Source organism: Podarcis pityusensis (genome assembly GCF_964106645.2).
Source record: "Podarcis pityusensis genome assembly, chromosome: 14".
Classification (NCBI taxonomy): Eukaryota; Metazoa; Chordata; class Lepidosauria; order Squamata; family Lacertidae; genus Podarcis; species Podarcis pityusensis.
In genome coordinates, this window is record NC_138039.1 from 26,563,083 (window position 1) to 26,589,492 (window position 26,410).

A 26,410-nucleotide genomic window follows, 5' to 3' on the forward strand; every position below is an offset into this window, starting at 1 on the left:
AAGCGGCTCCACGGCGACAGGAACGCGAATACGGAAGTGGCGGCGGCGGCGCCGCTGCATCGGAAGGCGAAGACGGTTGGAAGGCGAGGGGGGAAAGGCCAGGAGAGGCGGAGGCGCGCGTGGCGCGGTGGCCGGGGGAGCAGAGGAGGTAGAGCGGCGCCTCCCGCCACCCCCACCCCCCGGGTAGTGGGATGGGCCTCTTCCTCCCGCATCAGCCCCTCCTTCTCCCCTCCCGGCGGGGACGCGACCTCGCGGGGCTCCTCGCTCGGCCTCCCTCGCGCTCCTGCAGAGGAGGCCCGAGCGAGAGAAGCCTGGGCAGCTGCAGCTGCTGTCCTTTGCACCGCGGGCCTGGGAGCTGGGAAAACGGGGGGCGGGGGGCGCGACGTTGCTAATAGCACCTCCCCCACCCGCGGCCAAGAGGACTCGACTGGGGAGGGGTTAAAATATAGAAGGGGGGGGGGAGAAAGATGCGGCCAGCACAGCAACGGAGACCATTCGGGGGAAGCACTTGCACGCAACGCTGAACCAGCCCCCCTCCCCTCTACGATCCCCTCCCCTACCTATCTTCCCGCACCAAAGGTGGGCGCAGTGTTCGGCTTTGCAGATGCAGAGCATGATTTAGACTGAGCTAGGACCTGGGTGCTGTACAGGGTTTCCCCCTCTTCCCCTCCTGCCCTGAAAAGTGGGAGAGGGTCCACCCTCTGGCCTCACTTTTGGTTTCTGTGACGGTTTCTACACTGCCTTTATTGACTTGGATTTGGCTTTCTCTAGACCAGTGGTTGCCAAACTTGGCCCTCCAGATGTTTTGGAACTACAGTTCCCATCATCCCTGACCACTGGTTCTATTATCTAGGGATGATGGGAGTTGTAGTCCCAAAACATCCGGAGGGCCGAGTTTGGTAACCACTGCGCCTAGTCTAAACTTTATTTTAACCTGCTCCCATAAGCCTGGCATACAGAAGAAAGAACAAGCTAGGCAGTCCCCGCTCCATGCACTGGCAAGCCACTACAGTAACCTGTGTGCAGACTAAAAAAAGGCAATTTTCAAAATCATCCTATTTTATTAAGAGCTGGTTTTGGAAATTAGGAGGTAGTTGCCTTCTCTCCTATGTTAAATAAATGCTTTAGATTATTTCTCAGTATGCCTTAAGATTTATATACATGCAATGGAAGCTGAACACAGCCCAGTCAATGATTCTGTGTATTCCCATTTTTTATATTTTGTTTCTGAAAAGTCAGTGGGGTTTTTGTTTTCTTTCTCTACTTGTGCTGACTTGGGTACTTTCTTTCCAGGTAGGTGCAGTGAGAAGCTGAAGCGCCCCCCTCCCCAGACTCCCCCATGGTGGGGTTTGGGGCCAACCGGAGGGGGGGCCGTCTCCCTTCGTTCCTCTTTGTTGCCTTGCTGCTAGTCATTGCCGTCCTTGCCTTCAATTACTGGACTACCTCATCCCGCCAAACGGTCCTGCAGGAGGAGGTGGCAGAGTTGCAGGGCCAGGCCAAGCGCAGTGATGTTGCCAGGGGGCGCTTGGAGAAGAGGAACTCTGAGCTCTTGCTCCAGGGGGAGCTGCACAAGAAACAGCTGGAGCAGAAGGAAGCTGAGCACAGCCAGCTGAGCAACCAACTGCAAGCCAGGGAAGGCCAGATAAGGAAGTGTGAAGAGAGCAGGGTGAGGTGTCATTGCATATGATGGTTACTTGTGTCTATTTTATGCTGTCTAGTACTGTATATTTCAAACAGCATGTCCGAAACTAACTGGTCGCCAGCTGCCTTTTGTGAGAGCAAGGGCAGCTGTTATCAACCATTGAGCTTCTAGTTTTCCCTTTCCGAGCTACTCCCATGAAGCCTTTTGATAAGCTGAAGAGGCTCCATTGTGGTACCTTTTGCCTATGTAAAAATTTTTCATGTGGTTTCAGCCCACCCACCCCCATCTCTCCCTCTGCCTCTCCCTTTTCTCCACTGTTTAATGAGGCATGTTTTCAGTTTTCAGCTTTGCTTTCTGTTCCTAGATAGGAGAGGGGCGGTGGATTCCCCTCCTCATCTTATTTCAGAAGAGAAGGGGTGTGTATGGGTGTGCTTTTAAGCAAAATGAGCTTTGTTTTGGGGGAGAAAGGGAGGAGGAATGAATTCAAGGAAGAGTGGGGAGGTTGCTTTGTTGTTGTTGTGACAAGTTTACTTCCTTCTGCTTGTGGGCATTCCTTTCTTTTTTACATAATGGTTTGGGACCTCCTCTCTTCCCCCAACCCCTATTATTCAGGAGGAATATTATGGCATTTTAAAGACGTAACACATTTAAGCCCACTTTGTCAGACTGCTGAATGCATCCCATGAAGGCAACTGTAGCCTACAAATGCTTGTTTATATCGCAGAAGTCTGACAGCTTGTTGCTTTATTGTGTTGAATCTCTTAAGACTGGAGTCCCATTAGCTGTATTTACACAAGAAAACACTCTTGAGAGGACAAGGCACCCATCAAGGGAGAGAGGAAAGATGGTGCTTACATTAATCTTTTAATGTTTTAAGAGATTCTCAGATTCTAGGTCTTCAAAGGAAGGTTTGCAAAATGCATTAACATTTACAGAGTTAGTTTGCCATGGTAAATTTGGCATCCTAGATACCCATAACCTTTCATGTAACAGAATTTTGAAGGCTGAGATGTACAGGCAGTCCTGCAAAAAAACGTTCTTTCTGTGGAGGAGTAAATCATGGCCGGGAGTAAGGAGCCAATTTGTCCAAATGTCTCTAAAGCCTTGGTTTTCATAGATTATTCCCCATTCCTAGGATGTGTCAGAGCACTTCATTGTTCCAGCTGCCAACACTTTCATTGTGTGATCACATAGGAATAATTATGTGGCAACAAAATGCTTTATCAATCAAGGCCATATTCCAAATGTGAATGCCTTAATACCTGACCCCCAGGTACAAATGGTATCGGAAGTCAGAAGTAGTAGTCCTGGGATTAACATTGCAGCCTAATTAATGTAAGGCAGGCATGTCCAATAGGAAGATCACGATCTGCTGGTAGATCACGGGGTGTCCCAGGTTGATTGCCACCCCCCAGGTTGATCTCACCCCCTCCCAAAAAAAGCTCAACAACTCTGGTCCATCCTCCAATGACAATGGGTAGATCACTGCCATTTATTTTTTTAATACTGTGAGTAGATCTCAGTCTCTTGGAAGTTGGACATCCCTGATGTAAGGTAATGCTTGTTAAATCATATTGACATAGTAACTAAGGTGCAGGCACTTTAGGTGGGGAGGCTGATTATCATGACCTTTTTGGGACCAGAATGATGTGTGACTTCCTGTAAGAGTGGCAGAAGTGTGACTCTGTGATTTTCCTGGATATGCAGCACCTTTTGAAACTGTTGAGCACAGAGGACTGGCTCTTTGGGTTGGGAGTGCAGTGGTTCCTCTCCTCTCTTCAGGAGCGAAAGGTAGTCTTGGGAGACTTTTGTTGGACCCCATGGCAGTTGATCTGTGGAGTCCCTCAGGGTTCCATTCTGCCCACAATGCTTCTAGCCATGCAGATTCTCAACCAATGTCTGGCCACTGTAATAGGCTGGAATCTTCGAATAAGATGATGATGCTGTGGCTAGGTGGTTTCTGAGTTTATGAATTAGCACAGGGCAGTCGTAACTTTTCATACCAAGTGGGCTGCAAGAGTACTTCAACATGGAACCTGCTGGTCGCACACTGTCTTATCATGGGGTGGGGGGGTGCAAGCCTAAAATCTGATGCCCCCCAAAGCCCTCACATTGCCTTTCCAAAGCTGGGAAAGTTCCCACTAGAATTTGAGAAGGAAGTGGGAGGACTCTAGGACCCTGCCAGAGCCTTCTCACCTCCTTTCCAAAGCCCAGCACCTCTTCGTGGGCTTTGGGAAGGCAGCATGAAAACAGTTGGGGGCATAAAATGTTGCTGAGGGATGGCTCTTGTGCCACACATTGGACCATTCTGAATTAGAAGAACAACCTATTCTTGGTGTTCGTTTCCCTTGAAGGAGTAGGTACAGATTCTTAAGGGGTACTTCTAGATACATATCTCTTACTGGAGACAAATGTATTCTCAGTATTGTGCAGTGTTTTTGCTCATCTTTTGGCTGTTCCTGGACAGGGTTAGTTTAGCCACAATGATCTGTGTTCTGATAACTTATTGTCTGGACTACTGTAATGCAGTAGTCATTACAGTATGTGGAGCTACCTTTGAATACTACAGTACTTGGGAACTGCAGCTTGTGCAAAATATAGTTTTCCATTGTTTGAGTGGGTCCACCAGCCAGAGTGGTTGTTACTCGGGTTCTTAAGGACCTTTCTGCAGTGGCTGTCAGTGCATTTACAAGTCAAATCCAAGGTTTTTCAGATGATGTATAAAACCCTGATATGCCTTGGGACTTAAAATCTTGAGGGAGTCTCTCTCTGTCCTTGCATGGGAGATTGGTTGGGGCAGGGGGCTCCTTAGCATCCCACCACTAGCTTCTGTGCACTTCACTGGGATGTGGGGTGGTCCTTTTCTGTTGTGGTATCTGTTTGTAGGAAGGGACGCCCCAGAATTTGGCTGATACCTTCACTGCTGCCTTTTAGATGCTTGGTTGAAAATGCAGCCTTCAGTGCAACAGTGCCACTCACACTGGCAAATATTTCAACTGCTGTTTCTACGATTTGTTGTTGTTGTTGTTGTTGTTGTTGTTGTTGTTGTTGTTGTGTATGTTCGGTTTCATGCAATATTATTGTTACCTTCCCAGAGATATGTGAAAGTGGGGCAGAATATAAATGAATAAAAAATTTCATTGATTAATCTGCATTCTAAGGAAACATTGAAGTGGTATTTTTAAAACAATCATTTCCCCCCCTGAATTTGAATGGCTACTGGGCTCAAAGTAAAAAATGTTGCTTCTTGTTGTCTTGAAGTGTAAATGGATTGTGTGCAATATCTTGAATGAAAAAGAAAACAGATTTTGGGAAGCCTTTGTTGAAACTTTAGGCTATTTAATAAGCTCAGTGTTTCATCAAAGTCTTGTTTACCATGATCATTTTGATATTAACTGTATAGTGACCACTAATTTGCACAATATATATTTCCTCCTTTTCAGATTAAGCTTCAGAACAACATATCATATCAAATGGCAGACATACATCGCTTAAAGGGTAAGGAGTCAAAAGAAAGAAGTATGCAGCAGTTAAACCTACTAATTCTGAGAGCAGTATAAAGAAAGTATACTGGTAGCAAAGTAGCAACTGGTGATATGGATTATTTGGAGAATTGTGAATTGGAAAAGTTTCTGGTGCCCTAGAGATCTAATTTAGCAGGTTTATTTTACTTGTATTGCTAAGCAAAGCTTAAAACTTTGCAACTGTCAAGTTTTCCTAATACTCTTCCTCTTGACATGAGCTAGAGCCTTTCTTTAAAAAATAACATGCTGTGTTCGTTTATCTGGCATAGAAGGGCCATTGCCTCGCTTGCCATTATCCCTTTTCTGTTCCTGCCTCAAAGATGAGAACATGAGTTCTGTTTTGTTACAAATTCTGCAAATGTGCCCTCAAATATCTCATAGACCTTAGATATGCAGCAGTGTTTTGGTTTTTAAAGGGAGAGTTGAAGTTATAGCATAGGCAGTGACTTCTATCAGTTGTACAGCCAAGTGCTATAACATTAAAATAATGCACAAGTCTTCTGGTGGAGATCTTACATTGCTATAAGTCAAAGAATTGCTTTGTTTATGCAACAACACACCACTGTAGTATGGTCTCTAATATGGTTGATTACCGCTGGTAATCTTCTTACACTGCTTTGTCAGGTGAAGCTACAAAGTCATGTTCTCACAGAATGGAAGTCATGTGAAATAAATAACATTATGCCATACCCTTTCCAACAGTGATATTTGTTCATATATAAAGGGTGCTAGAGAGTAAATGGCAATGCTTTACAAAGATAGATGCACATGCAGACCCAAGTTAAATCCCCATACATCCATGAAGTTGATTGGGTGATCTTGGACCCTAATCTGCATTAAAGTGTTGTGAAGATAAAGGGGGAGGGGAAAGAAATATGTACACTCCTCTGAGTTTGAATGATGGGCAGGATGTCAATAAATAAGTGCTGAGGCTCCTTGAGCCCTAACATTATAGTTTGCAAGATGTAGTAGCTGTAAGAGTTTGCTTTACTAAAATACAAGCATAAGATACTAAAAATTGAATGTGGCATCACTGAGACCGTATTATGCCGCGGAGACTCCAGAAAGAAAAGTAACACCTCTTTCACACACACACACAAGTTTTCTTCTATTTTGTAATGAGGTTCCTAAACAGTTATATTTTAGGTTTCGTATCACTTGTCCAAGACATTAGCGTATACAGAACATTCTATTTTAGCAATGGAAAAATAACAATTTCCCAACTTGTGGGGGGAAGTTGCATTTAAGTTATGAAGGAATTATTTTTCTAACCATTTTGACTTTTACACTTTGCCTTAGAACAACTCGCAGAGTTGCGTCAAGAATTTATTCGTCAAGAGGACCAGCTTCATGAATATAGGAACAACAATACACAACTTCTGAAAAGGTTGGAGTATGAAAGGTGAGCATAGTAATATATAAATCTGAACTGATGCCAATGTATTCTAATAATACGGAGTTCTGCAGAGTCTTTCCAGCTTAGCTATGCCATGAACTTTCAGATCAAAGTGGAGTCCTGCTTTTGACATCAGCATCCTTTATTAGCTATATGCAGAAAGAATTAGAAGAAAAGCATATTTTAGGACAGCTGTGGTAGGGTAGTGCCCTTTCTGCCCTCACTGAAAAGGAGACTAGTGAAACTTCATGATTTTGACTTGCTTGCTAAAAGCAAAAGAAATGGTGCTCAGAACCCGTTAATCAAGGTATCCAAGGTAGAATTCCTGAGGGATGGCAATCGCTGCACCAAAAATGTATTGATTATCCTACAGCACCATCAGTCAACACAGTGGAGGGTGCTTCACAGTTTGCTATGTTATGTGGAATGGAGGGAGAGCCAATTCCATGTTCCACCTCCTGCCTCAGGCAAGGAATAAGCAAACAATGGTTTGATAAGGAAAGGTCTGACAGGAGATTTCAATTCTTGTGGCACTTATTCATAGAATCATAGTTGGAAAGGACCACAAGGGTCATCTAGTTCAACCCCCTGCAATGCAGGAATCTCAGCATGCAATCCCTCATCCAGTTTGAAACCATACCAGTCCCTGCTTAGCTTTGCAAATGTGCTAACAATTTTATTGCCATTCATGTGTCCATGAGGAGAGTCACCTTAATTTAGAACTCAAGTCTTAGTAGAGGTTGCAACTCTTTCCTTTGCAAAGAGCATCCATAATATTGTGGTAGAGCATCTGCTTTGTATGTAGAAGATAGGAGCTTCAGTCCTTGGCATCTTCACTTAAAAGGATCTGTGGACTTCTGCCATCAACTCCAGGATTCTATGATCTTGGGAAATATCCCTCTTGCCTCGGACTTTAGAGAAACACTACTAGCTGGTGTTGATGACTGATCTAGGCTAGATGGACCGAAAGACTGGATTCATACATTCAGTGCCTTGCAAGGGAAAGAGATAGTTTTGTTCCAGAAACAAATAGTACTTAGGCGGTACTAAGGCGGAGCATATAAAACATGTGTCATTCTTGGGGCAAGTTATAAAATTTGTTACCTCTGTTGTACATTATCTGTTCTGCCAGTTTTCAGTGTGGACATCAGATCAAAGAACTGAGGATGCAGCATGAAGAAAATATGAGAAAGTTAGAGGACCAAGTTACACAAGACCAAAAGGTACATCATCTAAATGCTCAGTTGTTTAAGGCTGTGAAGGGCCATATTTGAGGGGTAGAGAGAGCATCTTCCTTGGATACAGGAGGTCCCAGGTTTAATCCCCAGCATCTCCAGGTAGTGCTGGGAATGTCCAAGAACGTATCTTCATATATTCCTATCATTTTTTATAGACACTTGAGAATGGTTTGAAATACCATTTTCCTTTGGTAATTTCCTCTCTAGTTACTCATTAAGAAAAGGGTCAGGCTCTAACCGAGGCATAGGCCCTCAGCCCTCCAGATGTTTTGGTACCATTCCCATCATCCCTGACCTGTTAGCTAGGGATCATGGGAGTTGTAGAGCCGAGTTTGCCTATGTATGATCTAACCAGCTTTCGCTCCACTTGGGAATGGATAGAGGATCGCTTTGCATCCTACCCTTCACTGCTTGCTGCATGATTCTAGGATGGGTTTCCAGCACCCCTGTTGCCATGATGATAATGATAATAATCATGATAATAATAATAAAATTTATTATTTATACGCCGCCCATCTGGCGTACATCAGTTCTATCCATAAATTTGATGTTAGACTTTGTTATGCGAAAAGAACAAAACTTGGTTGAGAGAGAAGTAGAAGTGTATTTCCATTGACAACAGACTGAATCATCCTAATGGAGTGACAAGCACACAGGATGTCTAATTCAAATGTGAACAAATGTGTTTCATAGTTGGTTCTTTACATTTTTGCAGCAGGCTGCTCACAGAAGCCAGTCCAGTAAGGATATTGAGAGCAACCTGAGCAATAACCCAACAATATTGAAGACAACGCAACAATTGGATGAAAAGAATGTAATTAGGAATGAAACACCTTCCATCAACAATATCTCAGATGGCAAAGGTCTGTCTAGTACAATTCTGGGTCATATCACTATGTATCTCTTAAGTGTCTTGGGAGAATGCAGAGTACCTGGCTGGCTAGGAACTCCTCAGTCTTGAGGCACAGATCTGGTGTCATTTTTACCATTGGCCAGCAATGAAGTCTTGGAGAAAGTTGCCTGCCTTTGCAGCTAGCTCACTGAGGGAGATGTATTGCTTTCTGTTCAGCAACTATGATCTACTACCTCTAGTCCAGTCCCTGTAACAATTCTGAATCCACTTAGAACTTAAAAGTAAGCAGCAGTAAGGAGAGAAATTTCTTCTTGTCTTGACAGAGAAAATGAAACCAGGAGATGATGCAGGCATGCCTGGGATAGAAGAGAATGACGCTGCTAAAGCTGAAGATACACTCACTGGTTAGCAAAGCTATATATATTTTACTACTCCTACTACTACTATTATTTCTAAGTAATCTAAAATCTGTTATTTTTGATAATTCTGAAATACCCATTTCCTCCCTCAGCAGTTTGTGTTTTTTTTAGATGGGTTACTGATTTAAACTCCAGAGAAAGGGCTAGCTATGTCAGATTTCAGTTTGTTGCCAAAGGTGACCAAGGTAGTTTACAAGAGGACTTGCCTGAAGGGGGGTGAAGTGCTATTGGCTAAAGCAGTTATCAGATGTGAAATAAAAAGACAGATGCTGCACCAGAATCTCTGGATTCCCTGTTGTCTTGATTCTTAGTATAAACTGGCAGAATTACTTGCCACTGATTCTTGCTCATCAATAAGAAGTATAAATAGGGAGGGGGAGCTTTCTTCTTTTTTTGCAACCCCGCAAAATTGAACTTAACTCTTCTCGGCATGTGAACGCTAGCAAATGCTGCCCTGACAAAACATTTCAAACTGGTGAGAGCGCAAACTTTTGTTATAGTATACTGGATTCTGGCCCTTGCTGGAAAGCCCCTGCTTCTGTATGGCTTATCTTGAAAATATAGAAGAGCTTCTGGCAACAACTGCATTTGTACCAATCTGATAATAATAATAATAATAATAATAATAATAATAATAATAATAATAATAATAATAATTTTATTATTTATACCCCGCCCATCTGGCTGGGTTCCCCAGCCACTCTGGGCGGCTTCCAACAGAACATATCAGTTCTCTTTTTGAACAGTGCGCTCAGTGGTTGCCTTAGGATGTGCCATTGGTATTAGTAGATCAGTGAGTCATAGTGTGATTTTGTTTGTTTAGCTTTGAAGAAGCCACTTGTTTCAGCTTCTCAGAATGAACCTCAACCCAATGGAAATCTTCCAACAGAAAAGCCCCATGCTCCAAATCTGGCTCAAGGTAAGAAGTCCCTGGTGTATCTTTAAAACAGGAGTAAATATTCTCCTTCAGTGAAGGGCATTCTAAAGGAGGTTATCCCTCACTCTCTTATGGCAGAATGAGGTCACCAGTTCTTCCCCAGCCTTCTAAGAGTCAATGGGGAGGACCGCTGGCTCCCTCAGCCAATAAAGTGAGATGAGCGCCGCAACCCCCGAGTCGTCTGCTACTGGACCTAATGGTCAGGGGTTCCTCTACCTTTAAGTTATACGTACAGTAGACTTGGTCTTAAGATAAAAAAAGTTGTTCACAGTCTGGCCTCTTCTTTAGTCTTTATGCATAGCCAAGGTGAGTGTGATCTAAAACTTCTTTAGGAGTGTTTAAAACCACCACCTTCTCTGTTTCTCAAGTTTAGCAAAGACATTACAAAGGAGACATTATTTAGGAATTAGAGGTGTGAAGGTGTACATGTGGGCAGCTTTTATTTGTAAAGTGAGCAATCCCAGAGAACAGAGAGGTGATAATCACCAGAGAGTGGAAGTGAGAAGCAAACACTGACAAGGTCAATTTAACTTGTAAAAGGGCTGAAGTTAATCCAGTTTGTTCCCAATGTGGGGCGGGGGGGGGCAATTTGATTTTTAGGGGGGGGGGGATTCGAGAATGAGTTATTAACAGTTAATGGCCTTTTAGGCTTCCTCCACTTGAATAGGAGTTCACTTTTTGAATGATAAGAATTATGTGTCCCGGGTGGTGGGGGGTGTCAGGATTTTAGAGATGCTTAGGTGGGGCATGGCCAAAAAAAGGTTGGGAACCACTGCTGTCCCCACACCATGCATTAAATTAAAGAATGGACAAAGTGGTTTAAGTGACACAAGTGGTCACTAGACTTGGTAAGAAAGTAACGTCCAGGCATGGAGAAAGCCTGATGCTTCCAATGATGTATTTGCAGCATTCCTCTTAAGCTTTTAAAAGAAGTGTGACAGAAGTATCAATAGCTGATAATGGATGACACTCCTTCTTCCCCATTCTCTCCCTTGACTACTGAGAAAATGAAAGCACAGGTGTCAGCAATGTTTGGAGAAAAAATCGTAATGAAGTTTAAAAAACACAAAAACACACACACCAGGAGATCCCTTGCCCTTCAGAAAGGACTTAATTCATAAGCTGCTTTTCCTTGTGCCTGAACAGTGCAAATAGTCAAAGTGCTTTAATTGTTTTTTGTGCGCTTCCAGGTGTAAACAGTAACCAGGATGGAAATGCTGACATCATAAAGCAGATCCCACCAAATCCTCTTCAGCATTTGATTCCTGATCACGTCCTAGATAATCAGAAAGCTGAAAAAGAACATTTAAAAAAGGACAGAATCAGTGACTTCCAAAGAATGAAGCAAAGTAAGTTAATCAGACCCTTGCTCATAATTCTGACTCAGACCCTCACTCATAATTGAAGCAACACAGTAAAACCAAAGTGTGGATTTTCTAGATGAGTTAATATTCAGGTAATGTTAATAACACCAGATCTTGTGGGGGTGGGGAGCTTTAGCTGTGCCCTCTTCACTACCATTCTCACTTTCACTCAGTCTGAGCACTCTGGTAATTTTGAGGATGTGTTTGATCAATGGAAAAGAAAGAGACAATAGGTCACATTTCCATTGTGAGGCACTGTGAATATGAGCAGCTTTAGATAGGCACAACTTTCAGAATCAAGCCTGATTCCAAACTTTCTTTCCTTGAATTCTTGTGGCTTGTTATATATAGTAACTTAGTGTGCTTAAAATGTTGCTTAGTTCCAAAAGTATTGCCTACTTTTTTGCAATTTTTCTTGAGGGTTTAAGGTTCATTTTCACCATATTATGACAACCCCTAACTTCAATTATTTCATTGTGTTAAACCTAGAAATAGACTGTCTTAGGCTGCAAATCCTGTTACAGTTAGTGGAGCATATACTTCTGTTTGGGCAGGTATAAGACTGCACTGTTAAACAGTTTAATAAACTCATGGATCCCTTTATTTTCATAGTGCTGAACAATTTTGAATGGCTCAGAAACTGATAAATCCATGCAATGCAAGCTACATTCTAACTCTTTTCCTCAAGTTAGGAATTGCTTGCATCATTGAAGGTTTCCTTTAATATACCTCTTGGAAATTAAAAATAGCTGAGCTCTGGTCTTGTGATGCAGAAAAGTGGAACTTTTCATGAGTATCTTCTGTAGCTTTAAGTGAAGCATGGTCAGACATATTTATTTTAAAACTTCTGTATCCTGCCTTAAAGCCCAAGTTGGAAAACGACGACAGCCAATATTACAGAACCACTTCAGAGTGAAAGATTACAAAGATTACCAAGTAGACAAGCCAGTCTTAAAATTACTGTCACAAGTGAGATCTGCAACAAAAATGTTGTTGCATGGCATGCGTCATGTACACCTCCAGGGCTTTCTATGTTTTCCTCCCTTCCTGAGGGGTTTTCAGTGATGTTTTTTGTCCTTCTACAAGCCTTTGGGTTTCCCCTCACTCTTATATGTGGATGGTGCCATTTTGCCTACATAAGGATCCAGAATGTTCCATAAAACTTCAAGAATTGGGGAAATGGTGCCCCAAACTCCCACAGCATAGTTGAAATGACAAACTGAATTGACTCCTCTTTGCCATGCTGCAGAACGCCATTGAAGATAGTTCAAGGTAGGCTCCCTCATGAAGGTACATAGGTAATGAAGAAGGCCCTGTATGGCTAGAGTCAAATGTACGGTTAGAGTTAATGGGACACAGAAGAGTATCATCACCAGCTCTTTGAAATGGTCCTGGAAATAAATTAAAACCTAGTGGAGCTGTTTCAGCAACCTAGTGGAGCTGTTTACACCTGAATGCTGTATCCTGGGCCAGTTGAATATATAGTATTTCAATATATAGTATTCGTTGCTCAGATTCTATTTGTTGAAGATTACAGTTATGACTGTCCGGTTTCTCCCACCATATTTGGTATGGGTATTCTCCCCCAAACCACACCTCTGTATGGACATAGAATGTGAAACTGTATTGCTATGTAAGGGTCTCAAAGTAATGCCCGCCTATGCAATTTAGCAAGATTGTTGTGTTTGAAAACAGCCTTGGGCTTATAATCTCTTTAGACAGATACAAATAATTCACGCGATTCCAGGAACTTTCCACTGTATTCATTTCAATTTATTAAATGCTTCCTATAAAATATTTCTAAGCAATTTAACTATTAAAAACAATAACAATAAAAAGTGATTTTAACTTTTAGGCATGGGAACTTCCGAGTTCTCCTGTGTGGCTGAATGGTAATTGAAGAATTTTTGAAAGAACTTTAAAATAACCACAACAAATGCTAGGGATATTGCCATAGACCAAGCCAGGGCTGAGGAACCGGATCCACTTTGAAGGCCAGATCTTGATTTGTTCCCTCCATCTGCCGGTCATTTTGGCAGGTGGGTCATGTCAAATGACACCCAGTGATTCAAAGTTCAAGCCACAGGGTCATCTCCAACTCTAGTGTTATAGTCCCATAACTCTAAGAGATGAGCTTCTGCCTGCTGCCTTTCCAAGAGCAAGCAGGTGCTTATCGCCGATCTTAGCATTGTGATGCTTAATGCTATGAGTAGAGATAAGAGATCACTCCTCTCCAATCCAAACACAGCACTTTGTAATCTTGGGCCAGATTCAGAGGCCTGGCGGGCCAAAGATTCTCCACTTTGTACCCCCAAGTACAAACATGTTTTATGTGAGCATGAATTCCTCAGTGCACCTGTTGGCACATCTGGCTCTGAGCAGATTATCTGACAAGGAAGCATTTAAAATTTCTCAAAATACTTTAAAAATTGCTTCATAATTTAGCTGTGGCTCTGGAAATGAACTCTTGAGCCTTCATTTTTTTCAGATCTGCAACATTGGACAGGCATTTAGGAAATAAGTTGTAAATTATTTTCACTTTATGAAGCTTCTAATTGTTTGCTTCAGTCGTGCTTAGCTGTAATTTTTCAAGATATAGAAAACAGATGAAGCGTGACAGTGTAACTGGAGAACTCTCAGTCGTTGAAGTCTTTACTTGCCACTTACTGTTCATTTCATATGGAAGATTTAAGCGAACTTTATTTGCTTGCAGCTTATTGTCAACTCTCTGCTGTAGTCCGTATTTCCGACACTCAAGTGTGTGTGTGTTTATCTTAGCTGTTTAGCTCAAGTGTTCAGTTTGTAAATATTGTTATTGGAAAACACCAAAGGCCTATGCAAGTTTTCATCTTCTGGAAATGTCAGTAGCCTTCTTTTGCAGAATCCTACATGGCTGAAAGATAAACTTTGTGTTGGGCTCAGACCTTTGCCCAGAGCTGACTCTTCCTCTGCTACTAGCATGACACTGAATCTTACTTTTTGCTCATGCGTATAGTGTGAGATGTATTCTTTTCTTTGGTTTAATCTATATTTCACTGTGTAGAACTACTTTTCCATTTTTTAAAAAGTTTCTAAAGCTTTGAAAAATTCAGATTAGAAAATAGTTACATTAAAGGCTATAGTATACAAACGATTATAAAGCTCAGATCTTTTTTGTACTGTTTTATTGTTGTTAGCCGCCCTGAGCCCGGCTTCGGCTGGGGAGGGCGGGATATAAATAAAATTTATTATTATATTATTATTATTGTCAAAGCAACCAAAATATTTTGGTAAAGTTTCATTAATACAAGATGCTCACTTATTCCAAAAAGGCAGTTGCCTTCTTTTGAGGCAAGTGTTTTGTGTCTTAGATATAAAACACTGGAGTTTTTAAGGGGCTAGAGATTATAATGAAAGGTCATAAAATTTAGTGCTCTGAAGTTCCAGGCAGAAGGATTTTTCTCAATTTATAGTGCTGCAAGGATTATTTGCAACCACTTTTAAACACTTTTCTGAGTTCAGATTCCTTCCTGCTTCTCTTTACTCCACTTTTTTCTCTCCCCTTCTCTCCCCCTCCCCTTCATCCTGGCCTCTGACTATAAATCCTTTGCCTACTTCACAGGCCGGTTCTTTGATGAGAATGAGTCCCCTGTTGATCCGCAACATGGCTCTAAACTGGCGGATTATAATGGGGATGATGGGAACGTGGGTGAGTATGAGGCAGACAAGCAGGCTGAGCTGGCCTACAATGAGGAAGAGGATGGTGATGGTGGTGAAGAAGACGTCCAAGGTGAGCTTGGGCCTTGTCTCCATCCCATTCATGTGATTCCCTCACTTGAGAACCATGCTGCAGTGGTGTAGAGTTCCAACATTTAGCTGCTTAGAAAGGTCCTGCTGTGAATAGACAGCTGAATTTTGACTGTGTCATCTTCTAGCAGTTCAGCTTGTGAAATAACTCTAGAACTTGAAGCAATTTCTAATTGCTAGTAAATATGTTTTTTTCCAGTAGTCTTGAATTTGTACCAGAGGGAGTCAAGGGTACTGTGGTGAAGTTGGTTCCTGCCTATGCAGGGCATGATAAAACCATTCTTGAAGGTGCTGCTGCGTTTTCCTCCTTATTGCCAAGGACTAACACGGTGGCTGTCCTGGAATTAATTTGCGCTTCTAGCTATTAGGAAAGCATGCGGATCTGGCATAGGCCCAAAGCTGAATCTGTAGCCATCACTGTTGTGAATAACTATAGCTAGCTGGAATGTTCTTATGCCTTACTAATATACATAATCGGTGGACCTCCATAGTGCATTTCTGTTGCTTCCAATACCTAAGGTGTTCTCATGCATGCTCTCATCTTGCACTTGGCATATGCCTTGGTCTATCACTCTCTTTTACCTGTTTGCTTTCATTGCTTGTGTGTGTGGTGTGGTATCGCTTCCAAACCCTAAACTGCCTCTACCAACTTGAAGAACAAAGTAGCACACAGTAATATTTTTTTGTACTGCAGAAGGCTCTAGAAATCAGTAAGAAATAGCTTCCACAGTTCAGTTTTCCAAATCACATTAGGGCCCAAACTGGTATTTATGTTAACTAAACCCATTTTCTCTCTTTACCCTGCCCTCCCCGGAATACAGCAGTTTTTCCATTCATTTCAAGGGCTCTTGTGGAGACATCCTCTCATTAAATTATGAAATGTGAAATACAAATTTATTTTGCATCTTCCCAGGATAAGATGTTATCATTTTCCAAAGCTTCATTCTTGACACTGGTGTTCTAATCTTCTAGGTCAGTTGAAATTCTTTTAAATTGGCCTGCCTGCAAGTACCATAGAATTTTAAGAGGGTGTTTTTGTTTAGTTTGGAATGAAGTGCTGCTGGCATTTCTTTAAAAATATGCTTTTTTCCTATCAGGGAAGTTGGTAGGTCCAGCACACATTAAGTGACAAAACAACTTCTATTAACTTACAATCACCTTGTAAGCATAATTGTATGTGAGATTAATCTGTTGGAGACCATAAGAGAAAATGATATTAGTAGTCTCTAAATACATTCCCGTCTGAATCCCCTCATGTAAGTATTGGGTGATAATGAAGTTTAAATGAAACTAGGTGCTATCCTTCAAAACACTGTATTTGTGTGCAGATTATATTGCAGCTCTTATTATGCCTCTTGTACCTATGAACAGCATTCGTCCACAGCAGTTGATTGTGGGAGGGTTACTTCTGGTTGGATGAACTCTGCCTTTGTGTGCCTAGCAGCAGGGTTTCAAACTGGGTGTGCATGCGTAAGATGTCTTAAGGTAAAGCTACTGTTCAATTAATTCTAGTATGCTGTAAAAGTCTAGAGGGGTATGGAGAACACCAGTTCAGAATCAGTACAGCTAAATAGCTTACTCGTCCTACTAAGCCAAAGGGGTGGGTTACCTGCGGGTTGGTTTGCTCACAAGCTCCTGTGAATCCTCCTTGGAATTGTGTTGTGTATAAAATGATACAGATGGGATGGGAAAGAGCAAATAGGAAGGAAAACAGTGGTTCAAAGCAGAAAGTTTACAGAAATGCAGACCTCTAGAACAAAGGATGTTAAGTAATTGTTTCTCTTAGTAAAGCATCTTGCATACAAAATTTCTGGATATGCACACTTCACACACCCATAATTTATATGGAAAGCAGTGAATCGTTTGTTCTCAACACATGGTCCTGTGGGTTTCAGAGAACTTACTTTAAAAACTTAATGTTGGTTTGCCTCCTTTGATTCCAGATGATGAGGAGAGAGAGCTTCAAATGGATCTTGCAGACTACGGAAAACCACACTTCAACGATGTACTTTAAATTCCAAATTACCTTTATCTGAGGGATTCTGCAAGAGGAAAAAAATCGCAACCGATTTTTCAGTATTTACTGTAAGAGACACTGAAAAGAATGACAGCAAAAAGTTAACAGTGGAAGGAAAAGGTAAAATGCTGTGTATATGTATATAGTTGTACTTATTTCGCAAATGAACAGAACCAGAGATGGTTTGTTCTTTTAGGAGATGCTTAATAACCTGAAACTACGCAAAGTTGGGTGCACCTGGCTCTTTATTGGACTGGGCAGTAAGACTGTTCCTTACCTGTAACCTTTGAAATAATAGCTAACATTGCAAAATAACTTAGGTCAACATGTTTCTGAAACTAAGCCACTTTGTAAACTGGAGAACTTTGTACAGTTTGTATCTTATATATGAATTACTTCATTGCAGGAATAACTGTACAGATGGGACACTCTTTGATACCACAATGTATTTAACCCATGCAAGCAAATTATTCATTTCTCTTACTGTTGTGACTTGCATTTTAGAGACTACATTTCATTTTGAGAAAGTTGACTGAAAATGTGTTTGTGTTTTATGAAAGAACTTTCCTTACTATAACTAAGGAAGGTCTGTGTGATACATACTACATTAATTCTATATGAGACAATATTGTTAACTCTAGGAGAGTGACTAAAGTTATCCATAGTAAAAATGCAGCAACAGTGTAGTAATTTTATAGGATAATTACCAGAGTTTAAATCTGCAAAACCTACAACCAGTATTTCCAACACATAAAAGCTATAAATATTTTATTTGCCTTTGTTTTTACAGCAGTGATTTCAATCTTATGCAATAATAGCCGAATGTAATGGAGAGTGGCTAAAAGTGCAATCTCATCAGTTTCTTCATTCATTCCTGTCTGAACCTCTGATGTGTTTCAGAATTGGAGTCATGCTCAGTTTGTTTCAACTTCAGTGCTGTAGTATGGATTACTCAAAACGCTGGGCATGTTCTATGTTCTTGCGGTTTTGTACTGTGTTTTTGTGTAAGAGGTCTTACTTTGTTTTTTTGTTTGTTTTGATGTTTAAGCACTTTCTGAAGTTCACAGAAATGGTTATGCCCATCTATATCCTGAGCAACAAGTTATTAACCCTAGTTATCAACAAGGGCTACTGTGAATAAAGAATTTAGGTCCTATGACAGGGTTGATTGTACTTCATGATTTCTGCTGTACTCAGGTTATTGGTCTCTTTGGTAAGTTAAAGTTAATTTGCAGTAATTTAATTAACAATTTGCATTGAATAAAAAGGAGAGATCTGTTTAAGACTTCCCTTAGAACAGTGTTTATTTCTGACAACAAATATGGAAGTTTGTGCTTGGGCACTTCTCAAGCACACAAACCTGGATACATGAGTGGTGACTGTTCGTCTTAGTTTTATTTTCAAGCTGTAAAACCTACAAGGCTGAACCTGCCTTAGAGGTAGTTTCTCTCCCCCTCTCCCTGCCACCATTCCTAACACCTCTTTCTCCATAAATCTTCAGTGTTGTACTTTGTGAATTGACCAAAATGTGTCTGCCCTAAATTAGGTGTAATTTTATTAGGATTTTGCTGTTGAAATCCAAAATTTAATAGGTTCTAATAAAACTGCAGTTTTAGTGCTTGTCTTTGTGTCCTTTCAACCATCCAGTGAAGGAGGGCAGTGTGTTCCAGGGATGTGCTGCTCTCCATTCTATGAACCTGGTCAGCCTCACAAGCTGGCCATGGGTGAATTTTTATGATGCAATCAAGGCATAAGTCATACTTCTGACCTTTTGGCATAAAAGACTGCCTTCCCCAACATGGTGCCTCTAGAAGGTTTGGATTTCAATTTCTATCAGCTCTAGTCAGCCAGAGGCTGAAAGTTGTAGTCCAGAACAGCTGGAGAGCACCAGGTTTGGGAAGGTTGGTATAAGTGTGCTGGTTCCTGAAAAGGGGGAATTGAGGCTGGCAGACAGACAAAAATCTGTATCTGAACAGAGATTGATTTCAGCTTTAAGACCCATACTAATTAACACATTATTTGGTAGTCTCATGTTTAAAGAACATCAGTTCTGGGGTTCAGCTTGATTGCAATAAATTCCAAGTAATGCTGCTTCACACAAAGAATTTCACTATGCAAAGTACTTAGGTGTAGGAAAATTAGCATACAGCAAAATGCACACTTGTGCAAGTGCATCGACTCTAAAGGCACTGTGCTCCTCCTGTGGTCCATCTGCTGCTACCACTGGCATGCTACCTGGGCCTAAGCCATTGTTTGGTTTAGCATTATCTCTGAACCTGGGCTATTGGTTCAAACCCCAAGCCCAGGTTTGAACATCATTCTATGTCAAACCCATGGTTCAGTCCTGGGTATCGCAACAGCAATATTTGCTCCAAAAATCTACTCTTCTTGCTAAACTGTGCTTCAGCTTGTAGACATGCAGTCTTAACATTTATTTAGAGTACTTGCTTTCCAGTTTACAGTCCCGAGTGCCTCTTAAAGCAATTTATTAAAAAATTCTCAAAATTAAAGTCACACTGTAATCTAGACAGGATGGCACGGTACTTGTGTGAAACGGATTATGTAGCCCTTGTTCTTCTCTGGTGTCTGAGCAAGCAGCAGTTCCTTCCAAAGTATTTTTAGGCAAAGGTGGGGCTGAACAGCTAGGTCTTACTCAGCCCATGTTGGAAGCAGTCTTCCCTTGCTAGCAGGTGGCAGTTGCCAGGAAACAGCTCCTTTTGAGGCAAGGCAAGGGGGCTATACAGCTATATGTTGCTCAGGCTCTGACAAAAGTAGTCTTCCCTTGCTGGCAGTTGCCAGGCAACAATTGTGTAAAGCAGCCTGTCAGGGAAGAAGTAGAGAAACTGCATGTTGTTCCAGGAAACTGAGCTTTCTTCAGCAATTGCTAACTATTGGGACAGGGGGAGGGAGATCATATAAAGCAGACATGGACCAAACTGACAGTCTTGCTACAGCAATGCAACTGAACTTGTACAAGGTAAGCACAAATCTAACTCTTCTCTTATACATGCTTCTTGGTCTGTAAATTAATGGGCAGGAACACAGCCACCCTCACACTGCTAATTTGAATCTGCACTGGACGTACATAAAAGGTGATGTGTTAAATTGTCATAACTGCCTCTTCTTTTCTTAAAGCAACATGTTTGCTGCCTGTGGTGCAATTTGAGTATCTAAACAGCACATGCTTGCTGTACACAATTCCATGCATGCGAGATTGAAGAGGGAAGGGTTTGTGGAAAAATAAATATTAGAAAGCATCCACTTGTATTTCCTTCCAAACAAGCAATCTAAAAGCTGCAAGCTTGTGTTGGGGCTGTTTTCCAAAATGAGTGGTTTACACACCTACCAACTTATGTGTGATGCCATTACCATGGAAACAGGTACCAGCTTGACACAAATAATGCTGCACCATTTGAGGTGCTTCCAATCCAACTGTGGCTTGCCTTAAGAGCCACATCTTGATTTGAAACCTGCAGCCCTAATATGCTAGAATAAAAAATTAAAAAAGCATTTTGCTTTCTGCAGCGAGCAAAAAGCTTTGTCGTAAAGTATCTGGTAATAAGCATACCAAATCAAATTCTTAATGTCTGCTTTATAAATAGCAATGACATTGCCCTATGCAATGATATGTTTTAAACAGGGTAATCTCAGAAAGCAACTCACCCAGCCAACTTGAAAGCTTTGCATAATTTTGGATTAGGTTCTTTTATGCACAGTGGAAATGTTTTGAGTGCTAAGCCAGGACACATTGTTGCTCTAGGCAATCCAGAAGTTGTGCCCCATAATCCACTATAAATTTGGATTTTATCATCTGGTTATGGCCTACTGCTTTTATCATTTTACTTATTTTAAGTTTGAAGTAGAGGATACCATGGGAGTTTTATGCTGAAGGGCATCTTATAAGCTGTTTGTTGTATAAATAAATATTGTTTCAAATGGCCCATAAACATATAATTTATTGAACAGCAGAATGCATGTTATGAAATCCATGGACCAGGCCTATTGATGCTCTAATAAGCACCCTCTTCTACACTTTTACGGTTGAAACAAGGCATGATAAGGCTTGTGGAAAGTCTGGGCAGCAGCTTCTTGGGTGGTTTCTTCAATCTCATTCTTCCAAAAACCACAAAGCAGATCCCAACATGACAGCTTCCCTGCATCCCGGTTTATAAACATAACCAGTTTTCTCTCACAAACAGCTTTTCTGAACAATCCAAACCCAGAGAAGTATGCCACAGAGTAGCCTCCAGGCACAGCAATCAGCAATGCCACCCTCACCCCCATCAAATCTTCTCACATCTGCCAGGCCTTTAAGCTCAATTTGATGGTCTTATCCTCAAAGGTGCGGTCTCCCTCTCTCTGCCAACAGTACAAGAATTATGATGTAGAAGTTGGTTAATAGTTCATAGTTCCTTATTTGCACAGAGGTTTGAAACAGCTCAAGCAGAAAACTTAAAAGTTTTGGTCTATCCTTATCATGACTGATTGACTCTCTTTCAATAACATAATTGTTCTCCAATTCAAACTGTTGTCTTGGTGCAACCCTTGTATAGATGCACAGTGACCCCAAATGACAATAAATAATAAGGAAATACACCATAATAAGCTTTGACCTACGCCAAATCGTACATCCAAATCTCAAGAGGAGTGTTGTCTATAAAAAGTATGTCTAGCTCAATGTCTCCTCAGCATAGTGCAAGGTCAAATGTGACCCACCACCAATGTATATAGAAAAGAATAAGGAACTGGGCATGTACTCCCCAAAAACAAGATTTAGGCCACACCTCCAGTAAAGTATTTATAAAAGGCATTTAATTATGCCTAATTCAATGCTTACTGGGCAAAGTGCACTGCTGAATGCAGCGACCCTATGCCAATAATAGCCACAATATAGTGGTACCTCGGGTTACATACGCTCCAGGTTAGACTCCGCTAACCCACAAATAGTGCTTCAGGTTAAGAACTTTGTTTCAGGATGAGAATAGAAATCTGGCTCCGGCGGCACAGCAGGAGGAGGAGGCCCCATTAGCTAAAGTGGTGCTTCAGGTTAAGAACAGTTTCAGGTTAAGAACGGATCTCTGGAACGAATTAAGTACTTAACCTGAGGTACCACTGTATGTACTTTGGCCCACCACATCCACAGCATCAGGATAGTGTCCTTTATGAAATGATACTGAATTGGATTAGGGAGCCAAAATATGTCAAAAAAAGAAAAAAGGAGCTAAGAGTGCACACTCTAAAATAACCTTTGGTCTACCACCAATCATACACCCATGCATCCAGCATTTGGATTTCTTGTTGAAACTACACTGAAAAGGATATATCAAGAACTCTGGCCAAAAGTTTCAATATAAGGAATAATTCCTACTCAAGAGTTGAAATGAAAAACGTGTGTATTCTACTAAGAATAACAGTTTGAAGCTAGTAGTAGATTTAAACACAACGTATAAGTATGATAGTTTTAAAGTAATGGTAAGTTTGGATACAACGTTTAAGTGCAGAAATAATGTCGTTTCAAATATACAATGATATAGTACAAAGGTACATGAAATACCAGTGCACAACAATTGTTTTATACAAGTCTCAATAGCAGTCAAAACGAGTCCACATTATATAAAATTAGAATAAAGAATAAAGAATGAAGGATCAAATGGGGCCAAAAAGGAGTATCCGGAGTTGTATCTTTAACGATTACTATGGCCAAATGGGCTGAGACCTTTTCGTATTCCGCTGATGAAAAAGAGAAGATATTTGGTTCCTTACCTTCCCTTACAAATGAAACTCCTATCAAACCTAACAATGATTGGAACACTTATCTAAATATTCTAAAAAGACAAACTAGATACAACCTACACGCCAGACTCATGGCCGATTACACTAAAGTTCAGAGGATACCCAGAGGATTACGCATTCAAAAAGCTCCAACTTTATTTTCCAATAATGAAGAATTTAAAATTAAATGAGGGCTTGAATGAACATCAAGACTACAGTTCTTTTCTCTAATAAACCACCATAGATGGCCTTGGACTTTAAATCCCTTCTCTGTTTACACCTTTAAGAAGGGAGAGCCTATCCTCCCTCTCCCACAGACACACATATAAGACAATGATTTCACTCCCTAATAGAAAACGCACAGAGAAACGCAAGAAAACTTGGATGCAATTATCTAAGGTGAGAAAACACTGAACTGATGTCCGTTTTTCACAAATAATTTGACTGGAAATAATAACTCTTGGAAATCCTTATTTCTAGACGCATGTCGAAATAGAAACATAAAAGAACTAAATGATACAGACTTCCAACAGATTTATAGTCGTCAAAAAACCGAGGTATGGAACCAAATATCATAATATGTGTTAACATACTTTAGAATGTATATAATTTATTATATTTATTATCTATGGATTGAAGCACCTTGATCTATCTTGACATATTTTTTGATATTACCAGCTGAAGAAGGCGTGTACTCCGAAACAGGGCCCTGTCCTGGTTACCACCACTGAACCGTACATCTGATTCACACTCCGGATACTCCTTTTTGGCCCCATTTGATCCTTCATTCTTTATTCTTTATTCTAATTTTATATAATGTGGACTCGTTTTGACTGCTATTGAGACTTGTATAAAACAATTGTTGTGCACTGGTATTTCATGTACCTTTGTACTATATCATTGTATATTTGAAACGACATTATTTCTGCACTTAAACGTTGTATCCAAACTTACCATTACTTTAAAACTATCATACTTATACGTTGTGTTTAAATCTACTACTAGCTTCAAACTGTTATTCTTAGTAGAATACACACGTTTTTCATTTCAACTCTTGAGTAGGAATTATTCCTTATATTGAAACTTTTGGCCAGAGTTCTTGATATATCCTTTCCAGCATTTGGATAGCATTGAATCACATTCACCCCAATGCATTTCTTAGGCACAGACATTTTCAAGTGCTAGTACCCTCCTCACTCATACAACCCCAGTTCCTTTTTTCTGCTATTGATGGTGCCCAGCACATTTGAGCTTTTATAGGCATCAAGCTGCCACTTCTAACAGTTTGCTGCACCCAAATGCTATACTGGGGAGGGCATAGTTAAATGCCGTTCCACATACCTGGAGGTGTGGAATTTAAGATTTGGGGTGTGCACTGCCCAAATTATTTTTTTGTTATTGCCATTGGAGGTCTTCACTTACTTGATAGTATTCAGCAAACAGAGCAATTTTGATGGAGAAAACTATTGTGACTCTTGGAGGCGATAGCCTTTCACTCATGAAGATATAAAATACGTGATAGACAAAAGCTTATTCTGAGGTTCAGGGCCAGATAAACTTTAGTTCTCTTTTTTAAAAAAAGTTTTCTGCTTGAAGTGTGTTTGAATTTTCATGCAAGTAAGGAACTGGTAACTAGTAACCGATATTGAATTATAATGTCAACTATTCTGATACTGGAGTAAGGGAATGCAGGCAGGGATTCAGTAAACTGAATGTTTTCTGCCATTATGTGACTCGTAAAGCTATAAAAGATCGGCCAGAGAGTTCTTCAACTGATTATATTGTTGTGGTGATGTTTTAACTAACAGATATTTTGTTGGATGGGTGGCTGCTCATTACCAAGTGAGCAATTGACACTATGCTTTGGGGATAAAATCAGTCAACACATGTTTTTGGCCATGATGGTGTTTTTCTGTGGACTAGACTGAAAAGTAAAATGGATGGACTTTCACAAGATGTATTTGGACACTGTTAGCTTGGAGACCTTGCAACTCTGCTACCTTGAAAACAGATAGCACCTTGCTGAGCAGACACATACAGCTAGGGATGTAACAAAGGACTCACCTCAATATGAAATCACAATGCAGGATACCTTTGCACTTCATAAGGAGAACAAACAAAATGTGTGCCTGGAAAAACAAAAAGGCCTGTTTCCCCAGAAATGCATTGTTTTAGGCAGTTCTAACTGAAGAAACCCCTTCAAAGGTTTCAGGAAGGCCACTGTGAGGTCAGCGCTTTGATTCAGTGGTATACAAGTCCATCTCAATCCGCTAGGTGGTGGCAGAGTCAGAAGCAGCATCCTTTGGGAAGGTGAAACACAGGAAAGTCCACTTAAGCATCTTGTTTATGGATATCACTTAGTCACCTTTCCATGCATGGGGGAAAAATACTCAAGGCGTTAAGTACTACCAAATGTAACAGGATTAGCAGTCACGTAAATATAACTGGATATGTAGCCTCTAAGGCAGGTTATACATTTTAAAAGTGACATAAAATTAATTAGTTGCAGGGATTGTGACTTCTGCAACCCTTATGCAAAATTCCATCAAATATTTTTGTGGGCCCTTCTCTCTTTTAAACATTTCCTTGCCTTGGAGCTGCAGTACCTATGAAGTTGTGCGGCTAGAAAAACAACAGCCTTACCTGCCAACTGCACCTGTTGGATTTGCTCAATGCCGCCTTGTCCAAACGCCCTAGGCAGCGAACAGGATCTCGCTGCCGGTGGACCTGTTTCCTGCTGATCTTTTCTGTAGCTGCTCGTCTTCGAAATCAACGCAATCATTCCTCATTCTCCGACGGGCGGGAAAATTTAAACACGCACACACGAAGAAACTGCTTCAGCAAGTCCGAAAAAAAGGGAAAATCCTCCCCGCCGCCCCCTTCAGTCCTTTCGGAGCGCCTCCAAAGGGGCGAGTGGCCCCTACGGTAGCTGCGGCCCGCGGGTCCAGAGTGTGTCCAGGGACCGGGCGTGCCTTTGCGGTCCCTGTCCTGGCGCCGGCTGCCTTCCCCGGCCGGGGTGGTCCTGCTGCCTCTCGCTCGCCAGTCCATCGGCGCTGGGCGGCCTCCCACAGACAGCAAAAGCAGCCGCTTCCTCCCTTGAGGCGAGGCTTATGCGAGTGGAGGAAGTTCGCCCGAGCATGTGCAGAGTGCCTGGGCGGCGGCGTCGACCAAAATGCATTTCTCTGGGAGACGCAGGACCCCACCAGCGCGAGCTGCCTGAGGGCGCCTTCTTCCCCTTCTCCTCAGCCGGTTGCTCTCCTCCCTTTTCCCTCTTCCTCTCACAGCCGAAGAACCGATTCCCCTCAGGAACTGCTCCTCCCGCCCGCGGGGCTAGCCTGGCGTGTGCGCGCGGAGTGCGCCTGCGCAGTAACTGCGACGGCCCAGGCAGGCAAGCAAGGCGCCTCCCTCCCTCTCTCCGTCGCTCTCTCGCTGCCCCCTCCTTCCTCCTCCGCCTCCCGTCAT

The 26,410-nt window shown here is 41.6% G+C and overlaps 1 protein-coding gene and 1 long non-coding RNA gene across 7 annotated transcripts; one reads left to right on the forward strand and one right to left on the reverse strand.

Moving 5' to 3' along the window:
• GOLM2 (golgi membrane protein 2) lies at nucleotides 1-18,461 on the forward strand. Of its 5 annotated transcripts, none has more exons than XR_013979631.1 (12): nucleotides 1-148; nucleotides 1,294-1,666; nucleotides 5,086-5,140; nucleotides 6,466-6,568; nucleotides 7,695-7,785; nucleotides 8,516-8,663; nucleotides 8,977-9,057; nucleotides 9,896-9,991; nucleotides 11,200-11,358; nucleotides 14,975-15,142; nucleotides 16,073-16,131; nucleotides 17,103-18,461. XR_013979631.1 is itself a non-coding variant. In XM_080982194.1 (11 exons), the coding sequence occupies exons 2-11, from the start codon at nucleotides 1,340-1,342 to the stop codon at nucleotides 17,171-17,173; spliced, it is 1,299 nt and encodes a 432-aa protein (XP_080838320.1). In that variant the 5' UTR covers nucleotides 1-148; nucleotides 1,294-1,339; the 3' UTR covers nucleotides 17,174-18,461. The 5 variants fall into 5 exon arrangements, 3 of the variants coding, with proteins under 3 accessions (XP_080838320.1, XP_080838321.1, XP_080838322.1); XR_013979632.1 differs by lacking the exon at nucleotides 16,073-16,131 and having other exon boundaries at nucleotides 17,103-17,296; nucleotides 17,967-18,461; XM_080982194.1 differs by lacking the exon at nucleotides 16,073-16,131.
• On the reverse strand, nucleotides 18,195-26,281 carry LOC308463675. 2 transcript variants are annotated; one of them, XR_013979674.1, is made up of 3 exons: nucleotides 25,592-26,281; nucleotides 25,013-25,248; nucleotides 18,195-19,996 (listed from the first exon to the last, which is right to left on the reverse strand). It is a non-coding gene; the product is annotated as an uncharacterized lncRNA (long non-coding RNA). The 2 variants fall into 2 exon arrangements; XR_013979675.1 differs by lacking the exon at nucleotides 18,195-19,996 and adding an exon at nucleotides 20,165-21,535.
• Between the last annotated feature and the right edge of the window lie 129 nt (nucleotides 26,282-26,410).

What these genes read in the sequence shown, in the direction of transcription:
- GOLM2 (XM_080982194.1), top strand. Translation starts at nt 1,340, where the DNA reads ATGGTGGGGTTTGGGGCCAACCGGAGGGGGGGCCGTCTCCCTTCGTTC. An exon ending in GGAAGTGTGAAGAGAGCAGG is followed by an intron (nt 1,667 to 5,085) that starts GTGAGGTGTCAT and finishes CCTCCTTTTCAG; the next exon opens with ATTAAGCTTCAGAACAACAT. An exon ending in TGGTGAAGAAGACGTCCAAG is followed by an intron (nt 15,143 to 17,102) that starts GTGAGCTTGGGC and finishes CTTTGATTCCAG; the next exon opens with ATGATGAGGAGAGAGAGCTT.